This window comes from Culex pipiens, chromosome 3 (assembly GCF_016801865.2).
Source record: "Culex pipiens pallens isolate TS chromosome 3, TS_CPP_V2, whole genome shotgun sequence".
Lineage (NCBI taxonomy): Eukaryota > Metazoa > Arthropoda > Insecta > Diptera > Culicidae > Culex > Culex pipiens.
In genome coordinates, this window is record NC_068939.1 from 70,423,191 (window position 1) to 70,449,271 (window position 26,081).

A 26,081-nucleotide genomic window follows, 5' to 3' on the forward strand; every position below is an offset into this window, starting at 1 on the left:
TCAGGATCATCCGACACCGATTCCTCGAGGGTGTTTGCTGCGAGAGCTTTTGTTTTCGGGTGCAAGCGATTTACGACGGCGCAGAAAATTTCCTCACTCTTTATCGACGGGTGGTCGTCGCACCGCCGCCGTCCATTTTCCGAAGCCTACGCAAATTACCCTGCCCATAACTGTAATTTCACGTGCCCGGGAAAAATTATGTGCACGTAAGAGTGCACTATACCGCGCAGTGTGGCGGCCTTCGCCGCCGGGGACTTTACATAAGTCTTTCGGGTTCGTGTCTTGGCGCGCGCGCGCAGTCTCCCATCGGTGACCCAAATCTAAGTCGAGTGCTAAATAAATGTTTTTCTCTATCCTCTTCTTCTTCCACAGGGTCTTCCGCTCCACCTGCAGATCGACACGTTCGAGGATCCGCGGGACACCAGCGTGTGCCATCGGGGTTACTGTCAAATCAAAGTCTTTTGTGATAAGGTAAGTCTCAACGCGCATTGTAAACACGGGGTGGGGGGAACCTTACAAATGTCTTTCGCCGCCGATCGTGAAGCTCATTCACAACTGCACACGTCGTCGTCCGGTCGTCATCTCCGGTATCGGGACAAATCCATCTCCGAACCATAATGGGTTTCGCCCGGAGGGCGAGAAATGTTGGCGGAAAAGCGGTGATGCATCGCCAGCGCATCACGTTGTATTGAATTATTAATTTTCCGCGCTCTCGACGATCGATCGATTACCGGGCCGGGAAGATGCGCGCGCCCGAAAGGACGCGAATGGGGAAATGTGCAGAAAATAAAACAACTCCGTGCGCATGCAAATTAATGATAATTTTATGTCGATACTCGCGATATCAGCGCGAGCGGGCATCAAATCAATTTATGGCGGAAAATGTAAGGCGGAAAAAAGGAGCGGGGATGATTTTGGAGCCCTTTGTTCCGGAGGTTTTGGTTGTTAAACGGAGCCCGCGGTTTTTTCGGTATTGGTTTGATTGATGAATTGAAGGGTAATTTTCGAAATTGGAGAAATGGGCTTGTAATTTGTATCTTTGTCGGGTTGCGGTGAATAAACTTAGAGCATGAAAGCGTCTTGTAAAAAGGGGTAAAACAATTGCCATGCAGATGCAACACTTATAAAACAAAAAAAAAGTATCTCAGTAAGGTTGGAAAGTCGATCACGTCGATAACACTATCAAGTCGATGATCATTAAGGTTTATTAGTTATTTACAAAATATATCTTAAACTTTAGAGATTAGAGATTAGAGATAGAGTTTGAAATCTGCTTAAAACGCAATAAAATATAACCATAGATAAATAGACGTGACTTCCTTCTAAAAAATCAACCTGCAATTTAACGGTCGATTTGAATCTTCAAGAACTCACCACGTCAATATTGAATTCACCACAGCTTGTAAACCCACTCAGCGCGTTCCGTTTGAATTCCGTTTAGAATTCCGCTTGAGCGAAAAAAGTTCGATTCGAATTCTAAACAGTGTTCGTTTTAGATTCTAAACCGCATTCCGTTTCAAACGCAACAACCGGTTCCGTTTGAGTTTTCGCCCCAAATCGGTTCAAGCGAAATTCAAACGGAATCGAAACGGAATGGACGGGTTAGTTTTGACAGCTGTTTCTTCTTCTTCTTGTTCTTAATATAGTGATTTTCTTTTTTGTTTTGGTTGAATTAAAATTCAACCAGAAAAAAAAACATTTTTAAATTTTGTTTATACTTTGAGATTATTTTTATTAATTCTATCGTACTTAAGTCAAAACCATTACAGGTTTTCTATATGTACTTAGTGCCTTTTGAATTATTAATAAAACACGAGTCCCAGCCCCAAATTCCCCATTTTTAATAATCTTGTTTTCGCAAAACTACATAGGCTTTAGTGAGTGAGATGATGTGAAATTCGTTCTGCTGCTTCTTGCTGCTGGCCGTCCGCGTTATCTGGATAGCCGAGTCCAGACTTGTCGGTTTTCGTTCCGATCGGGTGGATTTTACTCGACGCCGGGATGATACACGCGGGATTCCATAGTCTTCGTCTTGGCCGCCGTCGATCGTATCGGATGATTTCGTCGACTGGAGCGTGGCCGCTTGGTCCAGGAGAGGCTCGTCGTCGTCGCACCGAGGTTAGGGAGCTTGGCAGGCATTCGAATGCCGGCGATCCGTGCTGGAAGATGTTACGACTGCGAAGGTGGTCCACTCTTCACCCGTAAGCCGGCGGAGGAGGAGGTGGTGCTGGCGGTCCAACGCAATCGGAGGGTTAGGCACGACAAAGGGATTGTGACATCATCGAGTGTTCTCCCGCCACTGAACTATGCGCGCCTGGGCCATGCTTTTGAACGGGTAAGCCGCGTCACTGCTGGCGCCGACACTGTCAGGCGCGTTTGGTAAGAGCACCGCCAGCTTGCCGTCCATCGGGTTCTTAGACACGACGGCGTCACTCTCCGGAGGCGGCACGAGCAATTACGCCGCGACCGGCGTTTTGTTGGGCAAAACAGAAGGACAAACAGCAACTTTTCAAAGACAGCAGGCCAGGTCAGGCCTTAGGCCCACACACATTCCGCAGCTGGCTGGTTCCAGTGGCCACAACCTGCCAGCGGGCGCATCGAGATCGGCCGACGTTCAAATCGAGGAACTCCCCGTGATTGTCCACCTGTACTAAAAATATTCCAAAGTTGGTTTTGATTATAAATAAAAAGTTTTAAAAAACTTACGTGTGCTGTGAACAAATTCATGCACGCGTGCTTCTGCGCCTCTAGGCCAGTCCGGCCAAGGCTGAATCGGCCATCACGGCCAAAGCGTCCCAGCCAACGGCGTCGACCAAGGCAGAGTTCGGTGCCGCCAACAGCTCCGGGAATGTGGTCCGCAGAATGAGAACCCCGACGAAGGTTGCACAGATTTCGGCTCTGGTGGCCTGTCTCAGCATTAGCAAAAGGTCCAGCTCAGCCGGAACAAGATTCAGAGTGGAGCGAGCGGATGGAGAAGATACGGCTGGAAGAGACTTAAAAGAAGCCGGTTCCGTCGAGCCCGTGTAGGACGGCCAGGAATCTGAAAGAGGAGGCATCGGTTATTGGGTCAATGGTCCGAATCCTTAGAAATGTAGCGTAACTCACCAGTTATTTCCACAGTAAGTTTTTTTCCCCGAAAAAACGTGGCGCGAATGAACAGGATCGAACAAGTTTCGCTTTTTGATTTTTTCCAAACACTTTGACGTTTGATTGAAAAAAATCAACAAGAAAACCGCTTCGGCGAAACGCGGCGAAATGTCATCGAGGTTCTGCCGTACACCAGCAGGTGTCGCTAATGTACTAAAATGGCTCAAACGGAATCTAAACGGAGTCCAACCGGAGATTCCGTTTAGAAAATTTCGAAGCAATTTTCGAAGCGGAATTCGAAGCGGAATGAACCCGTCAAGCGGAGAACGGTTTGATTGGGAAGGAGCTGTTCTAAACGGATTGTCTGATTGGGTTCCGATTCGATTCCGTTTGAGCATTTTTGCACAGGGGCGACACCTGCTGGTGTACGGCGGAACCTTGATGACATTTCGCCGAATTCGCCGAAGCGGTTTTTCCGTCAGTGTGTGAGTGAGGTGACATCAAAAGAAATGTCAAACGCGTTTCAACTTGAAAATTTTTACGAGCGTCATCGAAAGCGACAAGTGGGACGGATCTGTCCTCCTGCTTGGTTTTCCGGTGAGTTTTATTAGAAATAGAGCTATTTTGTTATCCCCAACTGATTTGACGACGATTTTAGGAAGTACATCTGTACAGCGACGAGGACAAGATCAAAAACATTCCTTTAATTGGAGCGCCGGCAACCTGACAACCGGCAAGAAGCTGTGCAGTTTTGCGTCCGATTTGAACTAGCCGGAGATGATTTACCAGTTTATGCAGTTGGCTAACCACAACGCCAAGTGGAACAGCAAGTTGGGGGCGGCGTTTGGGCTGCAGTCGATATCCACGTCGGCGAAGCTGAAGATGGTACCGTACCTGGGGAAGATCGTGCCACGACTGTTCCGCTACAAGTACGACCCGACGAGAAAGATTCGAAACTTGATCAGCATTTGGGATTCGGTGGTGAGCGATTCGAAGGCGACGGTTTAGGCTTATTATTGGGACAATTTGGAGAACGTGAGCAAGAACTTAACGTCGCCGGAGTAAGGACAAGGACCGTGTCCGTGCCCGTGTTGGCTGCGGAAGGAACGACGGCGGCTTTGAGTAAGGTTTGCGTTGTAGCGGCATCCAGCAACGTCGCCTCGGCAAACAGACTTCAGCGGTTCGATCCCTATGAGGTGCGGTCTGGCCAACAATTTCCTGTTAGTCTAATTTATTGTGAAAGTTTTAAATTTTAAGTAATTAAAAACATGGGGATTCATGGTGGGGAGTGTTTTTCTTGATTACTTTTTAAATATTAATAAAAATTGCTTAAAATAGGCCAAAATCTCGGCCAAAATAGTTCAATCAGTTGTAAATTTCATTCCAATAAAAAAAAATCAGAAAGAAAAAAAGAAGAAGAAGCAGCTGTCAAAGCTTACCCGTTCGTTCCGTTTCAATTCCGTTTGAATTCCGCTTGAACCGGTTTGTGGCGAAAATTCAAACGGAACCGGTTGTTGCGTTTGAAACGGAATTCGTCTCCGAATCTAAAACGAACACTGTTTAGAATTCGAATCGAACTTTTTTCGCTCAAGCGGAATTCTAAACGGAATTCAAACGGAACGCGCTGAGTGGGTCGTTTGACAGTTGTTGAAACTGTTTTCGCCTATAAGTCCGCGGTAAATTTTGTGAGGTGTAAATCATTTGCGATAAAATGTTGCAATTTTTTGTTATTCTTCTAAAATTCATTTAAAAATCATTAAATTTAATTAATTTTTATTTTAATTCATGATTTGAAGTCGACAAGTTCTGGATATTTATATCAAAAACTTTGATTAAAATATATTTTGAAATCCATAATCTGAATTTTTAGAAAAATATTTTATCTATAGAGTTATCTACGTGCGCATGTATTGCGTGTACGTACACGAAAAAGGTTGAGGTTAAATTTTGTACCGACCAGCAAAACAAATGGTGTGGTAGTGTGCGTGAGAGGGGCGCTTAGATAACTCTACTGTATGTACAATGACGTCTAGTCAATTCATAAAATATATTACACGCAATATTATTTATGCTGCTTTAAAAAAAATGCAAAATATCTAATTTTGTAAAGAGGTTAAAAAGTCTTTAATTGAAATCAAGTGCATAAATAAGTGTTACACAAGTTTTTCTTCAATAAAAATTTAAATTTTAAGAAAAATTTGCAATGGACTAAAAAAAACCCAAGAAAAATAAACAAAAAAATAAGAATGATTTGATAAATTTCATATTTGGCTTTCTAGCCAAAAATTTACCAATACATTCAAAGTATGTTTACATCACAGCTGTAGGTTTGTTTGCATCAGATTTTTTATCTCTTTCTAGCAAAAGTTTCTTGTCAGGCGGCTTCTAGCTGTTTTTGTTTGACTGACCGCCCGATATGTCAGCCAACATACTTCACAGGGCTGTGACAGCTCGAGCTCGGCCATTGTTTGCATCAGGACACTGTGACGAGAAGTTCGTAATTTTTGGGTTAAATTATATTTTTTTAAATGTTCGCAATTCAATGTACAAGATTTTTACATGAGAAATACAGTTTCATAACCCTTTATTTCAATGCTTTTCAGTTTGTTTAAGGCTTTAGCCCATTTTTCTTAAGTTGAAGGTCACTCTTATATTTTTGTTAATAATACAAAAATATGAAAAAGGGATATTCAAATTAAATTGATAAATATTTCAAAAATATAAAAAAAATCTTCATATGCTTCTGCAATAAGTTCTGAAGAACCTCGACAATTTTTTGTATACCTTCAAAATTATCAACACCTGATTTAATTTGTTTACGACCCCATTTTTATCGAATTTTAATTTCATGTTAAATCACCATATGCATTTTCTCAAAATGTCATCACCACCATTTTGGCCACCATCTTGAAATGAAAAATGCTTAATCATTCTAAAGTAGTTTAGAGGTCACACTTAAGCTCGAGAATCAAAAATAATACAACGATTTTTTTTCGTGATTCGATTATTAGAAGTGACTGTATTTGTCGCGTTACATTGCAGCATTTACAATCCAAAAACCACAGATGGCTCTGCTCTGAATTAGCTATCATGTTTATGTGGAATCTTTTGTGTTTTTTTAAAATAAATTTGCATGTTTTTTTGTTATCAATTTTTCTATTGTGTTAAAGAAGTCTAGGCTTGTGCCGATTTTTTGAATTTTGTGCAAAAATATTTTGTTCTTAAATTTGAGAATCCATGTGACATCAATACCGATTCAATGGATTTACAACCGCAAACCTAACCTGCAAAACATTAGCAAACCATCGTTTCTGTCCCGTCAGACATATCCAGCAAGTCCTAGCCGCCAACCACACACACACTCGCTCGCGCTCGCGGTTTTGAATTAAGATATTTATCTGTACACCCATAAAACATAAAGCTTCCAGAGATTTATTGGGAGTCAGTTCGGTTCGCTTCACCACCTCCAGCCTCACCACACTACCCTTCCTTATAAATAATCATTATAAATCTATTAAAGAGAGAGAGAACGGACCTCCTGACTTGGATCGGGCGAAGCCCGGATCAACCCGCGTGTGATGAATGTGTAGATTTGAGAAGAAAAGGGTTCAACCGTGTGTAGAACAATAAATTCCGACGCCATTATGCGCTGCGCGCGGTTTCGCTATTTTCCCCTATAATGGCCACATTGTGTCCGCGGTGTCCGAGGTTCCAGGAAAATGTTGATCCGCACATGATGGACCTGCTGCCGCCGCTGGTGATGATGATCGCGCGGTTAGGTTAAAACAAACACACAGCTCTGCGGGCTTCGCCCGTGATCAATCGTTCCGTCACAATAGCGAGAGTCCGCGCGAGATATCGATAATTTATAATAAATGGCCGCGGTGTGCGTATTTCGTTGAAGCGGAGCGGATATTTATGATAATTGCAAAGTTTGAAGATCGTTTTGAACACTAGCGCGAACGCGACGTGGAGTCCGCGATCGTAAACTACCGGAGCTCGGCGCGGCTTCTAGCGGGATTAAACAATGAGGCCGGGAACGAATGGCTTATTAGTGGCCGTAACTATTAGCACCTCCTGTGGGATCACGGCATGGTGCGCGATCAAACGATTCCATCGCACCCACGCGAAGCGAAGTCTCCAGGATCGTCCGGACTGTCCTCGCGCGTCAGCCTATTTATGTAAATTGCAAGCCTTCCGCTATCCTCGCCCATAATAATTACTTTTTATCGCATTTTAAGGTTATAAAAACAGTTTTAATATTATAACTTCATCCGTTCGGATTCGCTGCTACTTCTGCTGAGTTGTCCGGACCTCTGGACGTACCCGTTGATCACCCGGTGCTCTCGCCGAGATCGTCGTAAAGAATTTGACAGAGGTCCCCCCCTCCTAAACTGCACTCGCAAGGAATTTATTGCAATTTTACCTCCCCCTTCGCTCAGTCCTTGTCACATCGCCATGTATAATCCGCGTGCGCGCCTCGACCCATAATTAGATCATTCCTTATTCCGCGCGCGGTTGATGCGTTCACTTTTTGCTCATCAGGCCCAAGTCATCAACATCTCCGCTCGCTCGCTATTAAAATGTAACTAACGGTTCTGCCCATTTCGACCTAGTGCGATGCGCTGGTGCAGCTGCAGCAACTCCCATGCAGATTGTGTTGTTGGTCGTCGTGGTTTTTTCGCACATTTCCTAATCGGGTGCGAGGTCTCTGCGGAGCTGCGCGCGCCCCGAGGGCGTTTGCGAATGGTTGGACAGCTTGGAATGAAGTGCTAATGATGCTGCTGTTGAACGTCTTGGACAAATCAATTTTGGAATTTATGTTTTTATCTCTTTCTTCAAAATTGTAGAGGGCTCCCGGTTGTCCAGGTTCATGCTTGTCATCATTGAGTTTGATACCCATGTTGCCCGAACTCGTACTGTTCTTCAAGTGTCCCCAAGTCGGAACGTCCTACAGAGCTTCTCGACCTCCAAAAAATCTGCCTCCAGATCCAGCACTGGACAGTGAGAAGTGTTCTCTCCTCGGTTTTAACGGAAACAGGAACGTTGAACCAAAAGCTTTTGCTAGGTGAAAAGTTGGATTGACACCGCAAATAGAGCCTTCAGGACAACAATCTTTGTCAAAATTCAGTTCCTTAAAACCTTTAAACAAAAGAACTTTTTACTGACACCAAACTATTTTGACTTCACTAAACAAAACAAAGCGAAAAACTATCGATAAACGTGCCTGCACTGTTGTTGTTAGCAACACGTTGAGCTGTCACATCGACCAAGATGATGTGAAATTGGTGGTTACGAAACCGCGCGCACCAATTTTAGAACACCGCGGCGTGCTAAAAAAGTTCTCCAGCTGTCAAAAATGAACGTTTTCGTCGATCAGGTATCGTTACAAACCTGTTTCGAAGCGTGATGCGTTACGCGCGGTACCGTAACCTCTCACGATCCGGCGCAGCTTCCATTCACAAATCACAATCATCTTTCCGCAGAAGCGCGCAGTCCTTTTGCGCCCAACATCCCGGCGGTCCGCGTCCAATTTCCGCGCTCGCTTCGTTTCGTTGTTATGAATAATGGGATTTTAATAAACATTTACGGTACATTTTCCGCAGCGGTCGGGTTGATGCGACCCCGCAACGGGGGCCCATAAACATTAAGGGCGTCCCTTGGACGGTTTCGTTGTTTCTCGTGGTCCGACTGTGATGTGCGCTGCGCGCGCACTCGGACCGCGCTTCCCTTTTGGCGTACATTTTTGCGCTTAATGCGAGACATGTAACATTGCATACAAATGCATGCACGCAATTATTGGCAAACATGAGAATTATGTTGTCTTACATTCATCATAATCATCTTCCTCTTTACTTTTGCGGCGGTGCGGCGCAGAGGCTTCCTGAACAATCGCGAAAACTTGCGCGTTCGGTTGCGCTAGCGATGTACAAACCACGCTTCTTTTGTTGTTGTCGTTGTCCCTAGTTGGCCTTGGCTTTTTGGGCACTTTTTGGAGCTTTTTCTTCGTGAGAAAGGCGTTAGGAAAAGGTTAATACCTTTCGGGTACACCTACCTTGGTCCGACAATGACATTTCGCGACGAGGGGCTTTAGGCGTTAGTACACGATCGCACGATCGCATTCCAGGGAGCTGACAGTGCTGTCAGTTGGGCGCAACTGACAGCTCCTAGCGTCCTAGTGACAGCCGATCGGCGCGGGGATTGGCTTCCGCGGCGATTGCTCGTCGCGATGACGAGCGCGCGCTGGCAAATTTGCATAAATTAATGGTAAATTTTTATGCAAAATCACAGTGATCATTTTTTGCACAGCGTTACGATCCGTCTCGAACCGCGACGTGATTCAGCGTCCGCCAATATGTACACATTAAACAATATTTATTAGTTTTAATTACTGCCACGCGGGTTCTGTACAACCCCGGGTAAACCCTCCCCGCGAGTACTCTGCAAAATCATTTAATTGAGCCATTTATTTATTAATTATTCATTTTTATCGTTTTATCATCGCGCGCACCGTGCAAACGTCAAACCGCCGCCATCTTTGTTTTGATGGCGCTCGCGAGAGTGAGCCCCGGATTAAATTGCATAAAATTTCCTATCAAACTTTTTGCTCTCTGCGCGTCGTCTGTTGCGCATCGCACAGTTGTGTCAGCGGAGAGCTGAGAGGTGACGGGGCGACGCAAAAACATGACTTGTCGATATCTGGACCTCGTACCGGCACTTGCGCGACGCGTAACAATTTTTCAATAAATTTTATTGAAGCGATAATGACTGCCAAGTCATTGCGCTGGCCAAGTTCTGAAAAGGAAGCAGGTCTCCAGAGGTCTGTGTGTGTGTGTGTTAAGTCGTCGTCGTCCACAAGAGTGATAGATGGGAAGGCTTAACGGCGCGACCGTACTGGTTCGCGTATCGTTTTTATTTTTTTCTGTGTTTTCATTTTCGCTAATTAGCTCTTGATTCGACGGCGACGACTTCCGTTCTGTTGAAAAGTTGTCCAAGCCTCGACGCGGTGTAGAGAGCGTAACGACACTTATCACGTTAGCTATACGGTGTACAAAGTGGCGGTTATCTTGAGCTGGCTGTTTTTTTTTTTTTATACGCTGCCGTACTTTTCTAGTGAATTTTGTACGTTAGCGGTGGCAGACACTATCGCTAGACGCGATTGGCCTATTTTAAATAGGCAGTGATGTCATTCGAAGTTGGTTGTATTTGCTTGAATTTCTGTGTGAATTTTCTTTGAACTGCGTACTGGACTTTACGCTCGCGGAGCTTCAGTCGCAGGGATGGGAACACATTTTTCCTAGTGCTTCGTTGGCTTTACAACGATTACAAAGGATTCTAGCAGAGTTCTTACAGATCTGTAAATTCTTACAGCATTCTAGCAGAAATGTTCCACCGTTCTAGCAGGATGCTAGTAGAACCAGCTCTGCTAGAAAATTGCGTGACTGGGAGGGCTTTTGTTAATTTGATTTTCTTGAAATAATTCGAACTGTCAAAAATCCACCAAAGCATTTACCACATTGATCGCACAAAAATCTGTGGTAGAAAAGTATCCACCGGTAGATGCTTTGGTGGATTTTTGACAGTTCGAATTATTTCAAGAAATCAAATTAACAAAAGCCCTTTCTTCTTGAGATGACAGTTTCTGCCCCAACCAATTCTTGAATTGGGTCACGTCAAATCTGCTGTTCCAAAAGGCATCCCTCCGGATGATGACTAGAACCACCTTCTTCACTGCACTCAGCTCCTCGAGGCTGGTATACCCCTTGAGAAAGACAACGACAACTCCCACTTCCGCTTGATCGCGTGCTCTTCCAAAGCATCCAGATTGAAGTGTTCCTTGAGGACTTCTCTAAAAAGTTCCGGTTCATCAGCGGGAGCCCTCGTACGACGACTCGATACAGTTGCTCACTTCGACTTCCGTGCGTGTAAAATGGCCGCTTGCACTTCTTCAGGTGGGCTTGAACAGTGTCAAAATCATCGCCGGCAAAACAGGTCAATTTGATACCAAACCGAGTCAACTTTTAATCCGGCTAAACCACTGTAGAATCTTCATGCTCATTCAATGCTGCAATCCAATCTCAACTTCCGTTTGACATTTACGCTCTCGCTTCGATCCGCTCGTTTGTCTGACAGATCTCTCCGCTTACACGCTGGATTTGGTTTACTCATTTTATGTGCGGTTTGTTTGCTAGCCGGACTGTTGTTGTTGTTTTCTTTCTCCTTCAGCCGGTTGAACTTGTATGGTTTGACGTTTGCTGGGGGAGTCGAACAAATGTCAACAAATCACTTCGTGCAATGAACAATTCAGTCTTCGCCAACTTATGGAAACAAGATGAAATCAAGATGACAACAAATTACAAGACAAATTACCATTTCGTAAACCGTTGATTGGCAAAAAGCTAAACAAACGTTGACGTCTACGCACGGTCAAAATTACTCAGTTTTTGACGAAACCGAACCTACCAAAGATCCTGCTCAGAAATGAGTAAATGGGGCATCATTTCATTCAATAATCGTTAGATTCTTAGGGAGCGTTCTTTTATTACGTAACGCAGTAGGGGGGGAGGGGGGTCGGAGGCCGTGTTACGCTCCATACAATTTTTTTAAATTTGTATGGAAATTTTGTTACAAGGGGAGGGGAGGGGGTCTAAAGTCCGATTTTTCGCATTACGTACTAAAAGAACGCTCCCTTAGTAAAATTCACTGAAATCTGACAGATGTTCCATTGCTGACATGTTCACGTTTCTCCCTGCAACTGAACTCATTCTTTGTGTACAGAATTAAAATCAAGGTGACCACAAATCAAACCATCGGTGACCTAAAGAGCCGTAATTTCTTTACTGATAAAACTAAAACCCTTGGACTGAACATGTTTTGCCAAGAGGTGCCATACGAACGTTGACGTTTATCCCTACAACTAAAGTTTTCTTTGTTTCCACAATCAACAGTAACTTTAACGTGAGATTCGTGGTTGCGTGAGCCCGTTGATTGACAAGAGGACGTTCGAAGGTCCCGCACACATGTCATCCGCGGTCACCCTGCTCCCAACCTAGCTTCCAATCATGCGTTCATATTAGCATGATTAATGCGCTTGCGCGTATTTTTCGGGGTCCCTCCCCACCACCGTCATCACTAACTCGCCCGCGTTAGATAATGAGACACTGATAACCGCACCAGTCACAGGGAGGGGCGGTCCATAAATTGAACAATCAGAGCCTAAGCATATTATATAAACATAAAAAGTGGCTCACGACACACACTCTAGCCGTCGTCACGCCGCAACAGGTGGAATGACATTTGCCGCCGCAGGGAGGGCGGGGACGACCGACTTGGAGTGGCGCGCAAAATATGGGGTGTAAATTTATGTCCGTCAGCGTAGAGCTGCCGGCGGGGACTCGAGAAATGCGACCAAATATCTAATTATTCAAAATTTCAAAGATTCCCGCGCGGCGATACACGGCGGCGGGCACCCCGCGGGACAGCAAGTGGCAGACTCTTGAAGAGGACCTGCTGTCGGGAATGTCGAGGGGAAAAAATCGGTGTCCGCGCGCATAGTTTTACGACGTCTTTAACGGGAATTTTATCTGCACGTTTATCAAGTGTCGTGCCTACCCCGCTGGAATTGGGAAGAGGAAGAGTCCGGACACACACTCTTAATCGAAATTGAAAACTATAAAACGCCAAAGTACCCCTCGTCGGAGAAATCTCGCCTCAGCGCGCGAGGGATGCGTTAACGACCGTATGATCCCCCCTTCAGCGACGGCAGCGCCGCCGCCGCGCCGCTACTGTCCTGTCTCAATCCCATATTTTATGCTGTAATTTGCAATTTAAGCACTGTCCGGCGTTGTTGCAACTGTTGCGGCAGTTTTATTGCACTACCCCCCGTACGCTGCATCAAAGAACAAACGGTGCTCAGCCGAACAGAGAGAGAGCGCGAGGAATATTAAATTTTATAAGTCCATTTGTAACCTCCTTTTCATTTGGCGTTTCTCTGCGCTGCGCGCACTGCCACCTTCCGGCAAATCTGACTGTTGATTTTAGCTACCCTTTCCTGATGACCACGTGTAACTATTCTCCGGGTAATGAAATGATAATAATCATAAACCGTGCGCCGTTGATCGCGGCTGATGCAACCCTAAGGGGGTCCCCGCTGATGATCTCCCCACTCTTAACCATGATGATCGCTTTATTGCGGAAGAAAGGAATTAATCGAACGATCCAACCCTGCGGCCGAGGATCATACAATGTGTTACCTCTAGTGACCGCTAGGTGTCAGTCACTTTGTACACGCATCAATCAGGGACGCCCTGGAAAGGGCTAATTTCAACCCTGCGCTGTCAAAATCCCCCGTCCGGGGATTCTAACGGGACCGGACGTCCAAACATACACGCGAAATGATAACGATAGCGTGTCACGCGCCGCGTAGGTTCTAACCACACCACACGGGGAGTGCAAATTGCCCAGAAGGAAGCTCCTCGACCAGCGTGGATGAATGAGATAAACGCGCGAAACCGGGTCCAGCAAACTAGGGCCCATGAATGAAGTTGGCTCCGTCAGTACCGGAGATATTGCAATTGATCCTAGTCTCGCGCCAACCCAAATGAATGGTGCACGGTTTATTGCCGGGGCGCTGGAAATAAATATAATCATAAATTATGCACGCTCTCTTCTCGCAGAGCAGAGTGCCCTTGATGAATGGGCGGTGTTGTAATTCTGGTAGCCGCAGGCTACCCCGTACAATGTAACCCCTTTTTGCGGTAATTTCTTTCAAATTCGATTTCAGCTTTCGAACCTCAAAACAATAACGCGTGCGACACGCATAGCTGTCAAAATACGAAGGTCACATCTCACTCCGAACGCAGCAACAATCAGCTGTCACTGTCACATCACAGTAGCGGCGCTCGTCAAGTGTCACGCACTTTGGAAAGGGCGTAGCGCGACGACACTCATCTCCGTTCTGTCGCCGCTGTTTGCGTCCGCGTCAATACGTGTCAGCGCTGCTTTGTTTACATTTTTATTTAAGAGTCAGTGTTGTTGTAGCGACGCTTAAACTTCTTTTTCTTCTAATTTATCAGGCATTTGTACTGTTTCAAACAGTTGTTAGTGCATTAGATTTTATTTTTTTGCTTTGTTTACATTTTAAATTGAGCACGTTACTACCAACCTAGCAAGTTTTCTTGATATTTATGTTATAAAAACGACATTTGTAGTTCTCTAAACTTTTGTTTTGTAAAACTTGTTTTGACCAAACCTTTTTTCTTTGCACTTTTTCATCTATTCGACTGTTTCTTAATGCCTTTTTTTTCGATCTTGATGCCTTAATCCGTTTTCGACAAGGTTCTTTGATTGTTATAGAAGACATTTGTACTGCTCCAACAAACCTTTAACGAAAGATGTTTTCCATGAAATTAACTAGGTTTTTGGATGACTTTTTTTCCATAAAAAATCAGGCTTTAACCAAAATGCACTATTTCAGGAAACATTTGTAGCGTTCTGACCAATAGCTATCATAGCGGAACTTCATGGATCATTTTCTCATTCTGACATTTCCTTTCTATCTTCATTTTGCATTTGATTCTGTTGTTTTTGAAAGATTATATCGATTGGCTATCTGTTTTCCTGCCATTGGTCTTGAAGACTTCGTCAATATTCTTAAAGTTTCAAGAACATTTGTGATGCTCCAAGTCGTTCTTTTTAATCCATAATTTCAACTTGAAAATTGATGTTTCTTAAGCAGACATTTGTAGCGTTCTAAACAAAACAATCGCTAACAAATGTGAGCTTCTGGTACGTTTTTCTGTTTTGACATTTAAAAACATTTGTAGTGTTCAAAACAATCGCTATTACGGTAACTTTTTAAGTTTCTTTCCATAACTTGGATTGTTTGCTTCCTTGCACAAAGAATTACGTTTTACAACAAGATTGAAGCATTTCTAGCATTCAAAAGACATTTGTGGCGTTCCAAACAATCGCTAGCGAAACAAGTTTCTCACAATTCGCATCTTTTTCTCTTTCAGGGTGCTGAACGCAAGACACGCGACGAGGAGCGGCGGGCCGCGAAGCGCAAGATGACCGCCACCGGCCGGAAAAAGCTCGACGAGCTGTACCACCCGGTCGTGGACCGGTCCGAGTTCTACCAGATGAGCGACCTGATGAAGCCGCCGGTGCTGTTCTCCCCGTCCGAGGACATCGAGAAGGTGAGTGCTTTGCCGTCGCCAAGACACTTCCGTCGAAATCGCTACAATGTTGACTTCTTTCTCCAGCTTACTTCAATGGACCTGCAGTTTTACGGCCACGACGGCGACTCGCTGTCCGGCGCGTCCGACAACGTCAAGTCGCCGTTCCTGCTGCACGCCAACAAGCCCACGACGCCCACCCTCAAGTTCCACAACCACTTCCCGCCGGACGTTAACACGTGAGTGTGCAAAGTCGGATGACATTCCAGTTTGAGGGCTCCCATCTCTGGCGGAGTCTAGCGGAACTTCACGAGCTAAACGTTTGTTTTTGTTTTCTTTCTTTCTTTTTCCTCGTTTATTTCGGTCTATTTAGTGATAAGAAGGATCCCAGCATCATCATGGACGGCTCCCTGGTCGGGAACATGTCCGAGTTTGGGCCGCAGATCAAGCGCCAGCGGATGACGCCCCCGTTGAACGAGCGCGTCATGCTGTACGTCCGGCAGGACAACGAGGACATCTACACCCCGCTGCACGTGGTTCCACCGACGACGGTTGGACTTTTGAACGCCGTAAGTTTGACATTTGTCCGATCCATCCCGAAAACCCAGATAAAACGCCCTGGAAACTCAAAATACTTTTCCGGATTATACTCCAAAACCAAAACAAACCAAAAATCACTCAAACTCTTGCACACAAACACACCTGCTAAATCCTGCTACAAGGGTTAAGCCGAACATAACCTCAAAAACGTGATTGGATTAAAAAAGGAAAGCGTCCAGCGAACGACACTCGATACGCAACCGCCAACACTGACAGCTGTCAGGTTGCGCGTCCGCTGGACACTTCGAAATTGTGCGAAGAGAAATTGACAAACGGGGTTAAAATTCGGAAATATTTGCGCCAATAACCAATTTTTAATTAATCCGCTTTATGTTACTGTTTAATATTTTAATTAAGTCACACACAACCACACGCACACGCTAGACCTGCCTGCGCGAGGCAGTCTCATAACCTCAAAAAAAAAACAGACAGATCTCCAAAGTCCTGACCCGCATTGGTCCCGTCCGTCAAAGTCCAACTAATTCCCCACACACACGCACAAACACAAACTCACACGCACACACACCTTGTTGGGGCTTAACAACGCGTTAAAACAAAGGACCCCGAAGCCGCGTGGCCTCTAGACACTGTGTCCCACCCCACGACCCACCCGGCAAGGTCCCAAGGAAATATGAATGCGCTTATGTTTTTTTTCGGGTGTATGCTAATTAAAACCAATGTGACTTAATCTCTCACCAAACTCAAACACAAAAATATACCCGCGCCAAGCTGGATTCCAGCAAAAAAAAAAACAAACAAAAAACTCCCGGAAGCTAGGTTATTAACATCATTCATCTGTCATATATCGATTGGTTGTCTTATTTCCCCCCCTCTAAATGAAATAAGTTGCGGTTTTATTGATTGGTGTTAGCCCGCGAGAGAGCGCGCGTGACGTCCTGATGAGAGGCTTACGAGAGAGGCGCAAGAAACTCGTTGACATTTGCTTACGATTCCCATCTTTTTATAATTATCTTGGAAAAATTGTTTTTGGAAATAAGTGTCGTGCCCCTCGCACGGCAAATCGAGCCAACTGTCAGAATTTGCACTGTAAACGAAAAGTAACCCAATTTTGCAATCGTTTTACACATTTTGATTTAAAATTACTCAGAATAGCTTGAAATTTCAAATAAATTACTTTTGATTTTGACATTTTTGATGTTTTTGTCAATAAATTGAGTGAAATTGTTAGGAATAACTACAGTTTTGCTTTCATTATTTTGCCCAAAGCTGTCAAGTTGCTAACAAGTATCAGATATCAATTGATTTTTCATTGAGATACTTCATATTCTAAAATTTAACAGATTTTAAAATTACGCATAATCCAAACAAAACGCTAGTTTTTTTTTTCACATACTCACCAAGGAAAGAATAAAAAAAATATTTCTTTTAAAGAATCTGAGAGAATATAAATCAAAATGATTTTTTAAAGGTTTCTTTTTCACTCTGTTTTAGGTAAATTTTATGAAGTTTGATTTAATTTAACTTAAAGTTCTAGTAATTCATGCAGTTCTGAGTAAAATGAATCGTAATAGAATTTTGAGTGATTCGACTAAATTTAAACATTTACATGCACTCGAGAAAATTTTACCCAAACGTGGGGAAACTCACTTAAAACTGAATTCGCGTTCCCATTTTCAGCATTTGGAAGATTAATTATCAAATCGACGGTAACATTTCAAAAGGCATCATGTACATTTTGACACTTTCTGGGTTATTGCATATTCTGAAAGTACTCCTAATAAGCTACCTCTCCACCAAAAATGAGCAAAAGTTACTTCAGTAAAGTCTGTTTAATCATGATTTTAAATAAAGTAACATAAACAAAATCTCTGCCATCAGCAGTCCCTGTTTATATAGCCCTGTCAACCTGTCAAACAAAAGACTACATAAACCTCGTGACGAAAAAAAAGCAACATGAACAAAGCGCCATGTACATTCGGAGAAGAAAAACGAATCATAACAAAGCGTCCCCCTCAATGACAGCAGGGTGATATAGACGTTGGTGATTTCAAAAGAAGTTATGTTTGTTTTTCTCTAATAAAATTACGGAAATAATGTTTTATTGAATTTGGATGATCAAGTATCAATAAAAGCAACGTTTTTCATCGTTTGTTATCATTAGAACATCTTATTTTGCTTTTATATTAAAATGGGAATTGAAAATGGATGCTCAACATTCAAATGCGTTTTTCTCAAAACGCATGGTTTGTACATGATGCTTTTTGAAATGTTGGCGTCGAAATGTTCATTGGCCAACTTTGACAAACCATATTTGACACTACACGCTCAATGAAGATGTATTCGACTTTGTTGTAACAGATGTCAAATCGTTAATTAACAAACATTTATACGATCCACTTTATGTTGAAGTTGGGAACGCGACAGTAGTGAGTAGTAGTGAATAGTACATTCTGAAAATAATATGTTTGGTTTTGAAGAAATCTTAATGAAAAACTTTAGAAATGACATATTTTTTATGAGCGTGTAGAAAGTTAAAATTTAGCTATGAAACGAGTTTCTTGCCTCTCAAAAGTGTGTTCAAGTTGTTGATTTCCACCGAAAATAGGAAATCTTCTCCCTCCCAAAAAAACCAACATGCAACAAACAGAGAACGAACGCGGAAGGTTGATTATTGGCACAGAGTTTTCCAAATTTTAGTCTCCCCTCCCTGAAAGACGAAAAAGTATTTTGTTTTTCTTAGAGCAACCTCGATATTTAAAAAAAGAGAAAAATCAAATCCGTCCCTACAGTTGTGTGTTTTTCTTCTATTGCTCTTCCAGATTGAGAATAAATTCAAAATTTCAACGTCGAGAATTAATAATATTTATCGCAAAAATAAGAAAGGGTAAGTTTTAAGTTTTCTTCATTTCTCAAACAAAACAAAATCTGTTCTTTCCTCTCAATGAAATATCGAGAACGTAGCTCTTCGTAGATTTCTATCTCTCTGTCTCTATCCTTACTTTTACAAAAAAAAGCCTTGAGTCACAAACCATAAAAAAGAAGCCGAAAAAAACAAACAAATCCGTACCCAAAATTGATTCATCCTCACACACCTCATCTCTGTGTTAGTTGTAGCCGCCGCTTGGTACTAACAAAATTTGTTATTTTCCCACCCTAACCCACACTAATCGGGTCACCAAACGAAAACGGGCAACGCTTCAAAAAGCTCCTAACAAGAAACGCTTTCGCTGCACTCCGACAAAGGAAAAAATAAGATGCTTTCCCCGAAAAAAAACCGCCGCCGAAAATCGCCTAAAAGTATGCTACCGGTAACACCAGCATGGCTATGCAAGCTTTTATCCCCCAAACCCACACCCGAAATGTGTCACGCCGATCAGCTGTGTGGGTAGAAGGAGGGGAATTAGGTCAACTAGGGTGGTTCCTAACGAAATTCAAATTGAAATATTCCTGTCGAAACATGATTTAATCAAATTTTTATTTCAACTTAAAATAAATTTGGTGTTTTCACAATTAAAACTATATTTTTCATATTTAAAATTTGAATATTTTTTTCGTTTTCGTTTATTTATTCTTGCCAAGTAAATAAATTATTTAACTTTATTACGCAGAAATAAGGCTGATAAAGATTTTATTTTAAAGTTTTTGTCCCTCGGCTCAGGTCGAGGTCGTAAAGGTAGAGGCAAATATTAACAAATAAAATAAATTTCAAAATTCCTAAAATCCAAATTTTGCTACAAAAAGGATCACATTAAAAAAATTATGATACAATCAAAAAATTGCTAAAAATCAATGGAAAAAAACCACACTTGTTTAAACAGTCTTTATTTGATTTATTTTGATTTAATAAGCGTTAGTAATCATTCGATTCTACAAGGATTCTAAATGAAAACTTAAATTTTAGTCATTCTTTTTGCCGTATCGTTTATAATGATTTAAACAGTCATAACAAATATCTTACTCAGTTTTATTATTAGAATTAGAATTTAAATTGTATATTATTTATTAGCCCCACTATTTTAACAGAGATTGCACAAAAAAATTTAGTTATTTTGCTAACTCAGTTTGTTTTTCCTCTTTTGTTTTTGGAAATAAATCTGTAAATATAGAATCTACAAATATTACAAAAGTCTTTCCACAAATTATTGTTGTTCAAAATAAACGTTTTCTTTATTTGGATTATCTTTTTAAAATGAATTTGAGCTGTTTTCTTCATTGAATTCAAGTCATATTGAAAACAAGATTAAACAATGATAGTTTAAGTCAATTGATTGTTGTCTGGAATATCAATAGTAAACTGGCTACTGTTTATATAAGCACAGATTTTCTTTGTATTCTGTCAAAATCTTTAGTTTTAATTTTTCAAGCTGAAATTTTCAAATGCGCTTATCCAAAATAACCAATTTTTAATTAAATTTCATCATGATTTTGTGAAAAACTAGTTTTAAATTTGCTTATTTATTACTAGTTTTGATTAAATTAAAGTCAATTTTGATCGATCCTTTCTTTACAATTACATATGTGAAACAAAATTTGTGTTTACTTCCTTTTAAAAATTTCTTCAAAATCTGTGGGCAAAAATAACTTAAACTTGCTAATATGATTCAAAAGATTTTTTTTACAATTCCGTTTTAAAAATACTTACTTTGCTGTCATTCTATAGTGAGGAAATGTTCTGCTCTTCATTACCAATAATAACAGTGCTGTTCATTATTCCATTCAATGCTGTGCAGCTCATAATAGCACTCTAGCACGCAGAAAAAATAAGGCATATTTGAATCAACAAAACGTGTTGAAAATTTGAAAATTGTTGAATCAACGCTAAACGTCAAAGCAACTTTTTCAAAACAACAAAAGATTATTGTGGAGTTGAGAAAATCAAGGTTTGTTTCAACGCAATATCGGCGCTGATTATATCAACAAAAAAATTGTTGAATCCAACTTCAAACAGGCTGATTCTACAAATTATTTTTGAGTTTGACTTTTCAGCTCTTGTATCGAAAAGTAATACAGAGCCTCGTTGGATAAATGTAATAATATATCATTATTTTGCAACTAGTTGCATAAATTATTATGACCAAACAATTGTAAACTGACTGAATGCATTTTAGAACGTTTACTTTTATATCTTCTGTGAAATTGGCATTTCCTATTTTTAGTTGATAAATTTTTAATTGGTATTAAGATTTAGACTACAGATCAGAAAATTATTAATAAAAAAATTACCAAGGAAACATTTTTGATTTTTAATCTTTAAAGTTGTAGGAAATCGCATGTATGTAATCTATATTTATAAAAAATTTCGATGGTTTTGTTCGAACGCGAATCAGTTCAATACGGAACAACGGATCGGTGCGCTTTTTACTGCATTGTGTTCGTATAAGCCCAAGGAAGGTTTATACGCTAACTAATTTACAATTTGGTCACTCTGGAACCGATTCCGGAGCATCTGCAGATTGCATGGGAAAAGTTGCGTAAAATCAAATTTTGATCTAAGGAGGCTGGATAAGCAAAAAAAAAAAACAAAAAACGTCAACAAACGAAAAAAGGCAGAACGAAGTTTGTCGGGTAAGGCTTGTAATTTTATAAGCATTTTGTGAAATCTTTTTTTTTTTGGGTTTATTTTTGAAATTGTGCCTTTGTTTATTGTACTTTTTGCAGCAAATGAGTATTTGTTTAATAACTGAATTTGTTTGCATTTCACGTTTATGATCAATTTGAAATGTTATAGAATCTTAAATTTATAGGAAATCTATTTGTTCAAAAAAGCAAAAAATATTTTAGTCTTCTTTCAAAGTAATTTTTTGTGGTAAAAATAGGTTTAAGAGCAGAGTAAATTATTTATTACTAAACTTTCTTCCTCTCTCTCTCCCTCTTTTCCAGGATTACGGCGAGAATTGATGACGACATGATCAGACACTACTGCAACGAGGACATCTTCATCATCGAGGTCCGACAGTACGAGGAGGATCTGTACGACATCACGCTCACCGAGCTACCGTCGCACTGAGTCCCCTCTTCCGAGCATAGATTTTCGTTTTTAAGGTTACACACCCAGCTCACACACAGAAACACACACACACAATCACACACACACAATCACACACATTTTTCTTACGCACATTTTTAAGAGTAGCCTAAGCAGATATTTTTACACTTTTGCTCGACAGTGCCTTAAAAGAGACATTTTAAACGTTTTGTTTTTAATTTTGTGTATAAAGTAAAGCTTAAACAATTGTTGATATAGCGAAAAGAGCGAGCGAGGAGATCAAGTAAACGTACTACTCAAACTAGCGGCAGAAAGATAGGAAGAGAGTAGCCAAGATGAATAGCATGCAACGGTTAAGATATTACAAGATTTTAGTTTAGATTGGTTAGATTTATTTATTTATTTGTAGACCCACGAGAACACACAAAACAAACAGAAAGACAGATTAAATAACCTTTTTTCAAAACTCCTCCGCGTCGGCAAGAGATTCATTGGTTTTGCAAACTAGGTGGAAATGGGAGTTTTTTTTCATGACTCTCGGCACTCTCGACAGCATTTATGTATTGAAACGTTCAATCGACAAAGCACGCTGGAATTCCACATCAAGATCTCAAAACGTATTTCTGTATTCTGGCGCCAAGATTTCAAATTATTCAACCGCACCGCAAAGCTTGGGCGCAGAATTCGTATTTTGCTCAACTATTGGGACGGCGGCCGGGCCTGCTTTGTTGAAGATTTCATGCCATTCGAAGTTTTTAAATTTGAATCTTAGTAAACTTTCTTTTACCTTGATTTTAAACAGCTGAAAATGTGTACTTAACATTTGATTCAAAATCATTCCACGGACAAACGTACTTAAAACAAGCGCAAATAGAACGCTACAAGATTAAAACAAAAGAAAAAAAAACATTTTGTACAACAAAATAGTTTTAATAGCTGTTAGCGATCATCCAACGGTTGCAATATTAACAATAACGACGAAACGTAACAATAGTCTAAGTGAAGTAACTTTTAAAGCCCCTCCCCCCTTAGAACCGTAAGCTTGAAACTCATTTTACAATTCCATGACAACATTTTTTAACAACTACATTCCATTTTAATGCTACTTGTATCAAACTTAAAACACAAAAGCCCACATAAATCGTACTGTTTATCGTAAACAAAAAAATAAATAACAATTGAAGAGCGCATATTTTTTAGTTGTTTAGTTGTGCTTACTTTTAAGAGTACCCTTTTTTATAAAACTGCCATACTTGAGAATACAAATAGCACACTAAGAAAAGAGAAGCGTTTATTTGATAGTAACTTAGTAGAAAGTTAAAGAGAGTTAAAAAAGTGCGACAAGCAAACAAACAACACTAATTGTTAAGTACCTGAGAGATTTAAAGTGAATCGCAAGCTAGAAAACAAGAAAAAAGACGAGAAAACCGCAAATATTTTAAGCGCGAGCACATTGATTTGCACAAGTGACACAGAGAATGTGATATGATCAGAAGAATCCACATCTTGCCAGCACCGATCTGGTTTTGATCGGCGAAATTTAACATCCAAACGATCACGTTCGTTCACGAACTGATTTTTCTCACTTTGAATTGCCATATTATGACTTTTCTCTTCTCCCGTTTATTAAGTGGCCAAAATGTCGTGCTTTGAAGAAGAAAAAAAAACCCTGCAGTTTTAATTAGTCGATGAGTGGAACAACTTTAGCGTTTAGAGAGTTTATAGTTTTTTTTTTTAAAGGAGCGCAAAACAACGCGTTCCACAAGTAATTGCAATATTAATTTTACTAGAACCGTGTTTCGTATTCTGTAGCAGCAAACGAGCGAAACACGCAAACAAACACACACACTCTTAAATCATCACACAAGCTAGAAATAGAGCGAGAGGAAGCATATTTAACTTTACATTTAAAGAAACAAAACTCGAACGTGAATTTTTACAAACTGCTTCGCGAAGAGAGCACAAACTTTCCTCTAGGTAGCACAAACACTTTGATGAACTTTCCTTCTTTCGGTGGTGGATGACGAACGCGCAACAGCTCTAGATAGCAACAAGCAACCCTCTTCTTTATTCTTCCCGTATCTCTTAATTTTGTTTTGTTTTAATTCTCTTCGTAATTTTAGCCCTATTCTCAGTAGTTTACATGTAATAGCAAGCAGCAGCAGCAGTTTATGCATTAATCACGTAGTAGAACAAAAAACACTATTTTGCCATTTTAACTAAAACAAAAAAAGAAGAAGTCGAAAAATAGCGCGCAAGTTTGGACGGATAAAACATGATGTGACTAACATGTAGCCTGTAAGAGATATTTTAAAACAAACACACACAGAAGATACTTAAATGTAAGCTAGCTAAGTGATTTTTATTATAGTGAAAAAAGAGCGTTTCTTATTATGAAAGTGAATTTCGAAATTTTCTATTGTTATATTTTATAAACATTAAATAAAACATGATTTTTACTAAACCGAAGGTGTCGTCTTTGATTGAAGAAATCCATGGAAAACCCTGTTTTCGCCCGAAAAAAACCAACGCAATTGTTATTATTCTGCATTATCCAGATAAGAGCATTACAATTAAAATTCAAAGTTAAATTTTTATTACAAAAATAGATTTTAGTTATTTTAGAATAAATTTTGTTAAAATGTATACAACTTTTACAAGATATGATTATTTATGCTAAATACACATTTTGTGGTTCTTCGCCTCATTCCGTCGTGAAACCACTTTTCTTGTCATTCTCGAACGTCGTAACGGCCTACTTTTCTCTACCAAAAATAACAGAATGGAAAATTAGTACCTTAGTACCTTTGTACCTTAGTACAGTGCACTGAAATGTGTGTTGAAAAGAGGAAATTTTCAGCACTCGTGTCGAAAAGTTATACTTTTCAATATTTATTTTTATGAACGGTGAATTCAATTAACACAGGGATGTTTGACGTAAAATTCAATTCAAAAATTGTTTTTCAATTTTGAAAAATTAACCTCGCGGTCCTTCTTGACAGAAAAGGCTTTACTTGACAGCTCGTTCCAAGGGGACCATAGTTGATCCATCGAAAAAATGTTGTCTTGTCAATTTTTTTTTTTGCATAAAAATGAAAAAAAAAGTGATCAGAAATGGTTTTTAATCGTGGTTTTTTACCGTTGTACATAAAAATTTACATAGGGCTTTAGTACCCAATTGCAAATAAAATGTAAGCAGCTCGTTGCAAAACAAGTTTATTTCAGCACTCGTCGTATTTATCCTACTCGGTAAACCTCGTTGTAAAAATGTATCTCTTTTTTTTTTTGCAACTTGTTGCATAAACTTCTATTTAAAGTTAGTCTTCATATGCTATTAACTGATAGAATATTATTAAGAATTATTGCAGATAATTTCAAGTTTAAAAAATATGGATGTTTTATTTTTGTTTCAAACTTTTTGAAAAAAAATCTTAATTATTAACTTTTTGAAAAAATAAATAAATTTTGTTTCAAGGACCTTTTACAGAAACATCAGAAATTCAAGCTTATTTCCAGAGTTTTTTTTGAAAAGGACCAATTAACTATTGTCTTTCATATGTTTATGGGACCTATTCAAAAAAAACTCTAGATTTTGACTAAAATGTTTTGGAATTTCAGTAAAAAATAAACCATTAAATTTTCAAACCATTTGCTAGATCCAAGGCAAAGTCACATGTTAAATATAAGTTAAATCACAAAACCCACAAAATTTCATCTACGGGATGTTGACGGAATTAGCCTTTTTTTAATTCCACATTTTTGCACTTGATAGAAAATAAACATTAATATAACTTTGCATCATTGTAATTACGATCAACACTCGCATATCCAAGAATTTTGAAAGAAGGCATTTATTTCGAATAGAAATTTTCATATTAATTCTTCAACTCTCTCGTTGTCTATATTGAAGGGAACGTCGAGAGCGAGAGGTATCAAATTATAGAACGAAAAATCAAAGCATGCTTCTAGAAGGGACTGAAAAATATATTGACAGCTGGAGCAATATTGATATCGAGAAGATCGACAGCCAGAGAGTCAACTGTAATTGCTTAATTCAAAAAAAATGGATGCGCCATATAAAGATGTTATAAAAAAACAAATAAAAGCTTCACTATTAATTTTTAATCAACATTTCTGTTGATGAAACTGTCGGTAAAAAAACAAATCAATTTTACTTTTAAATTTCTTAAAAAGCATTTTTGCAATAATTGAAAAATGAATAATCAATGTTTACATCATGGAACGATCAAAATTTTTACTTATGCCGAGAC

The 26,081-nt window shown here is 40.2% G+C and overlaps 2 protein-coding genes and 1 long non-coding RNA gene across 8 annotated transcripts in view; 2 read left to right on the top strand and 1 right to left on the bottom strand.

Annotated features, from left to right (window-relative positions):
• LOC120419966 (protein grainyhead) overlaps nucleotides 1–24,130 on the top strand; it is a 441,413-nt gene extending 417,283 nt beyond the window's left edge. For 3 of the 6 annotated variants that reach the window (XM_052711201.1, XM_052711198.1, XM_052711199.1), the window contains 5 exons: nucleotides 373–471; nucleotides 15,105–15,502; nucleotides 15,637–15,832; nucleotides 18,644–18,708; nucleotides 21,705–24,130. In XM_052711201.1, the coding sequence (XP_052567161.1) occupies nucleotides 373–471; nucleotides 15,105–15,502; nucleotides 15,637–15,832; nucleotides 18,644–18,708; nucleotides 21,705–21,831 (885 nt within the window). In that variant the 3' untranslated portion in view covers nucleotides 21,832–24,130. The remainder of the gene's footprint in view (nucleotides 1–372; nucleotides 472–15,104; nucleotides 15,503–15,636; nucleotides 15,833–18,643; nucleotides 18,709–21,704) is intronic. The other 3 variants (XM_052711200.1, XM_052711202.1, XM_052711203.1) reach the window with 2 other exon arrangements.
• Nucleotides 2,005–3,429, bottom strand: LOC120419969 (uncharacterized). Its single transcript, XR_005605808.2, has 2 exons — nucleotides 2,707–3,429; nucleotides 2,005–2,650 (listed from the first exon to the last, which is right to left on the bottom strand). It is a non-coding gene; the product is annotated as an uncharacterized LOC120419969 (long non-coding RNA).
• LOC120419968 (proteasome-associated protein ECM29 homolog) lies at nucleotides 3,494–4,447 on the top strand. The gene is made up of 2 exons (XM_039582845.2): nucleotides 3,494–3,684; nucleotides 3,746–4,447. The coding sequence occupies exon 2, from the start codon at nucleotides 3,865–3,867 to the stop codon at nucleotides 4,093–4,095; it is 231 nt and encodes a 76-aa protein (XP_039438779.1). The 5' UTR covers nucleotides 3,494–3,684; nucleotides 3,746–3,864; the 3' UTR covers nucleotides 4,096–4,447.
• Nucleotides 24,131–26,081: the final 1,951 nt, after the last annotated feature.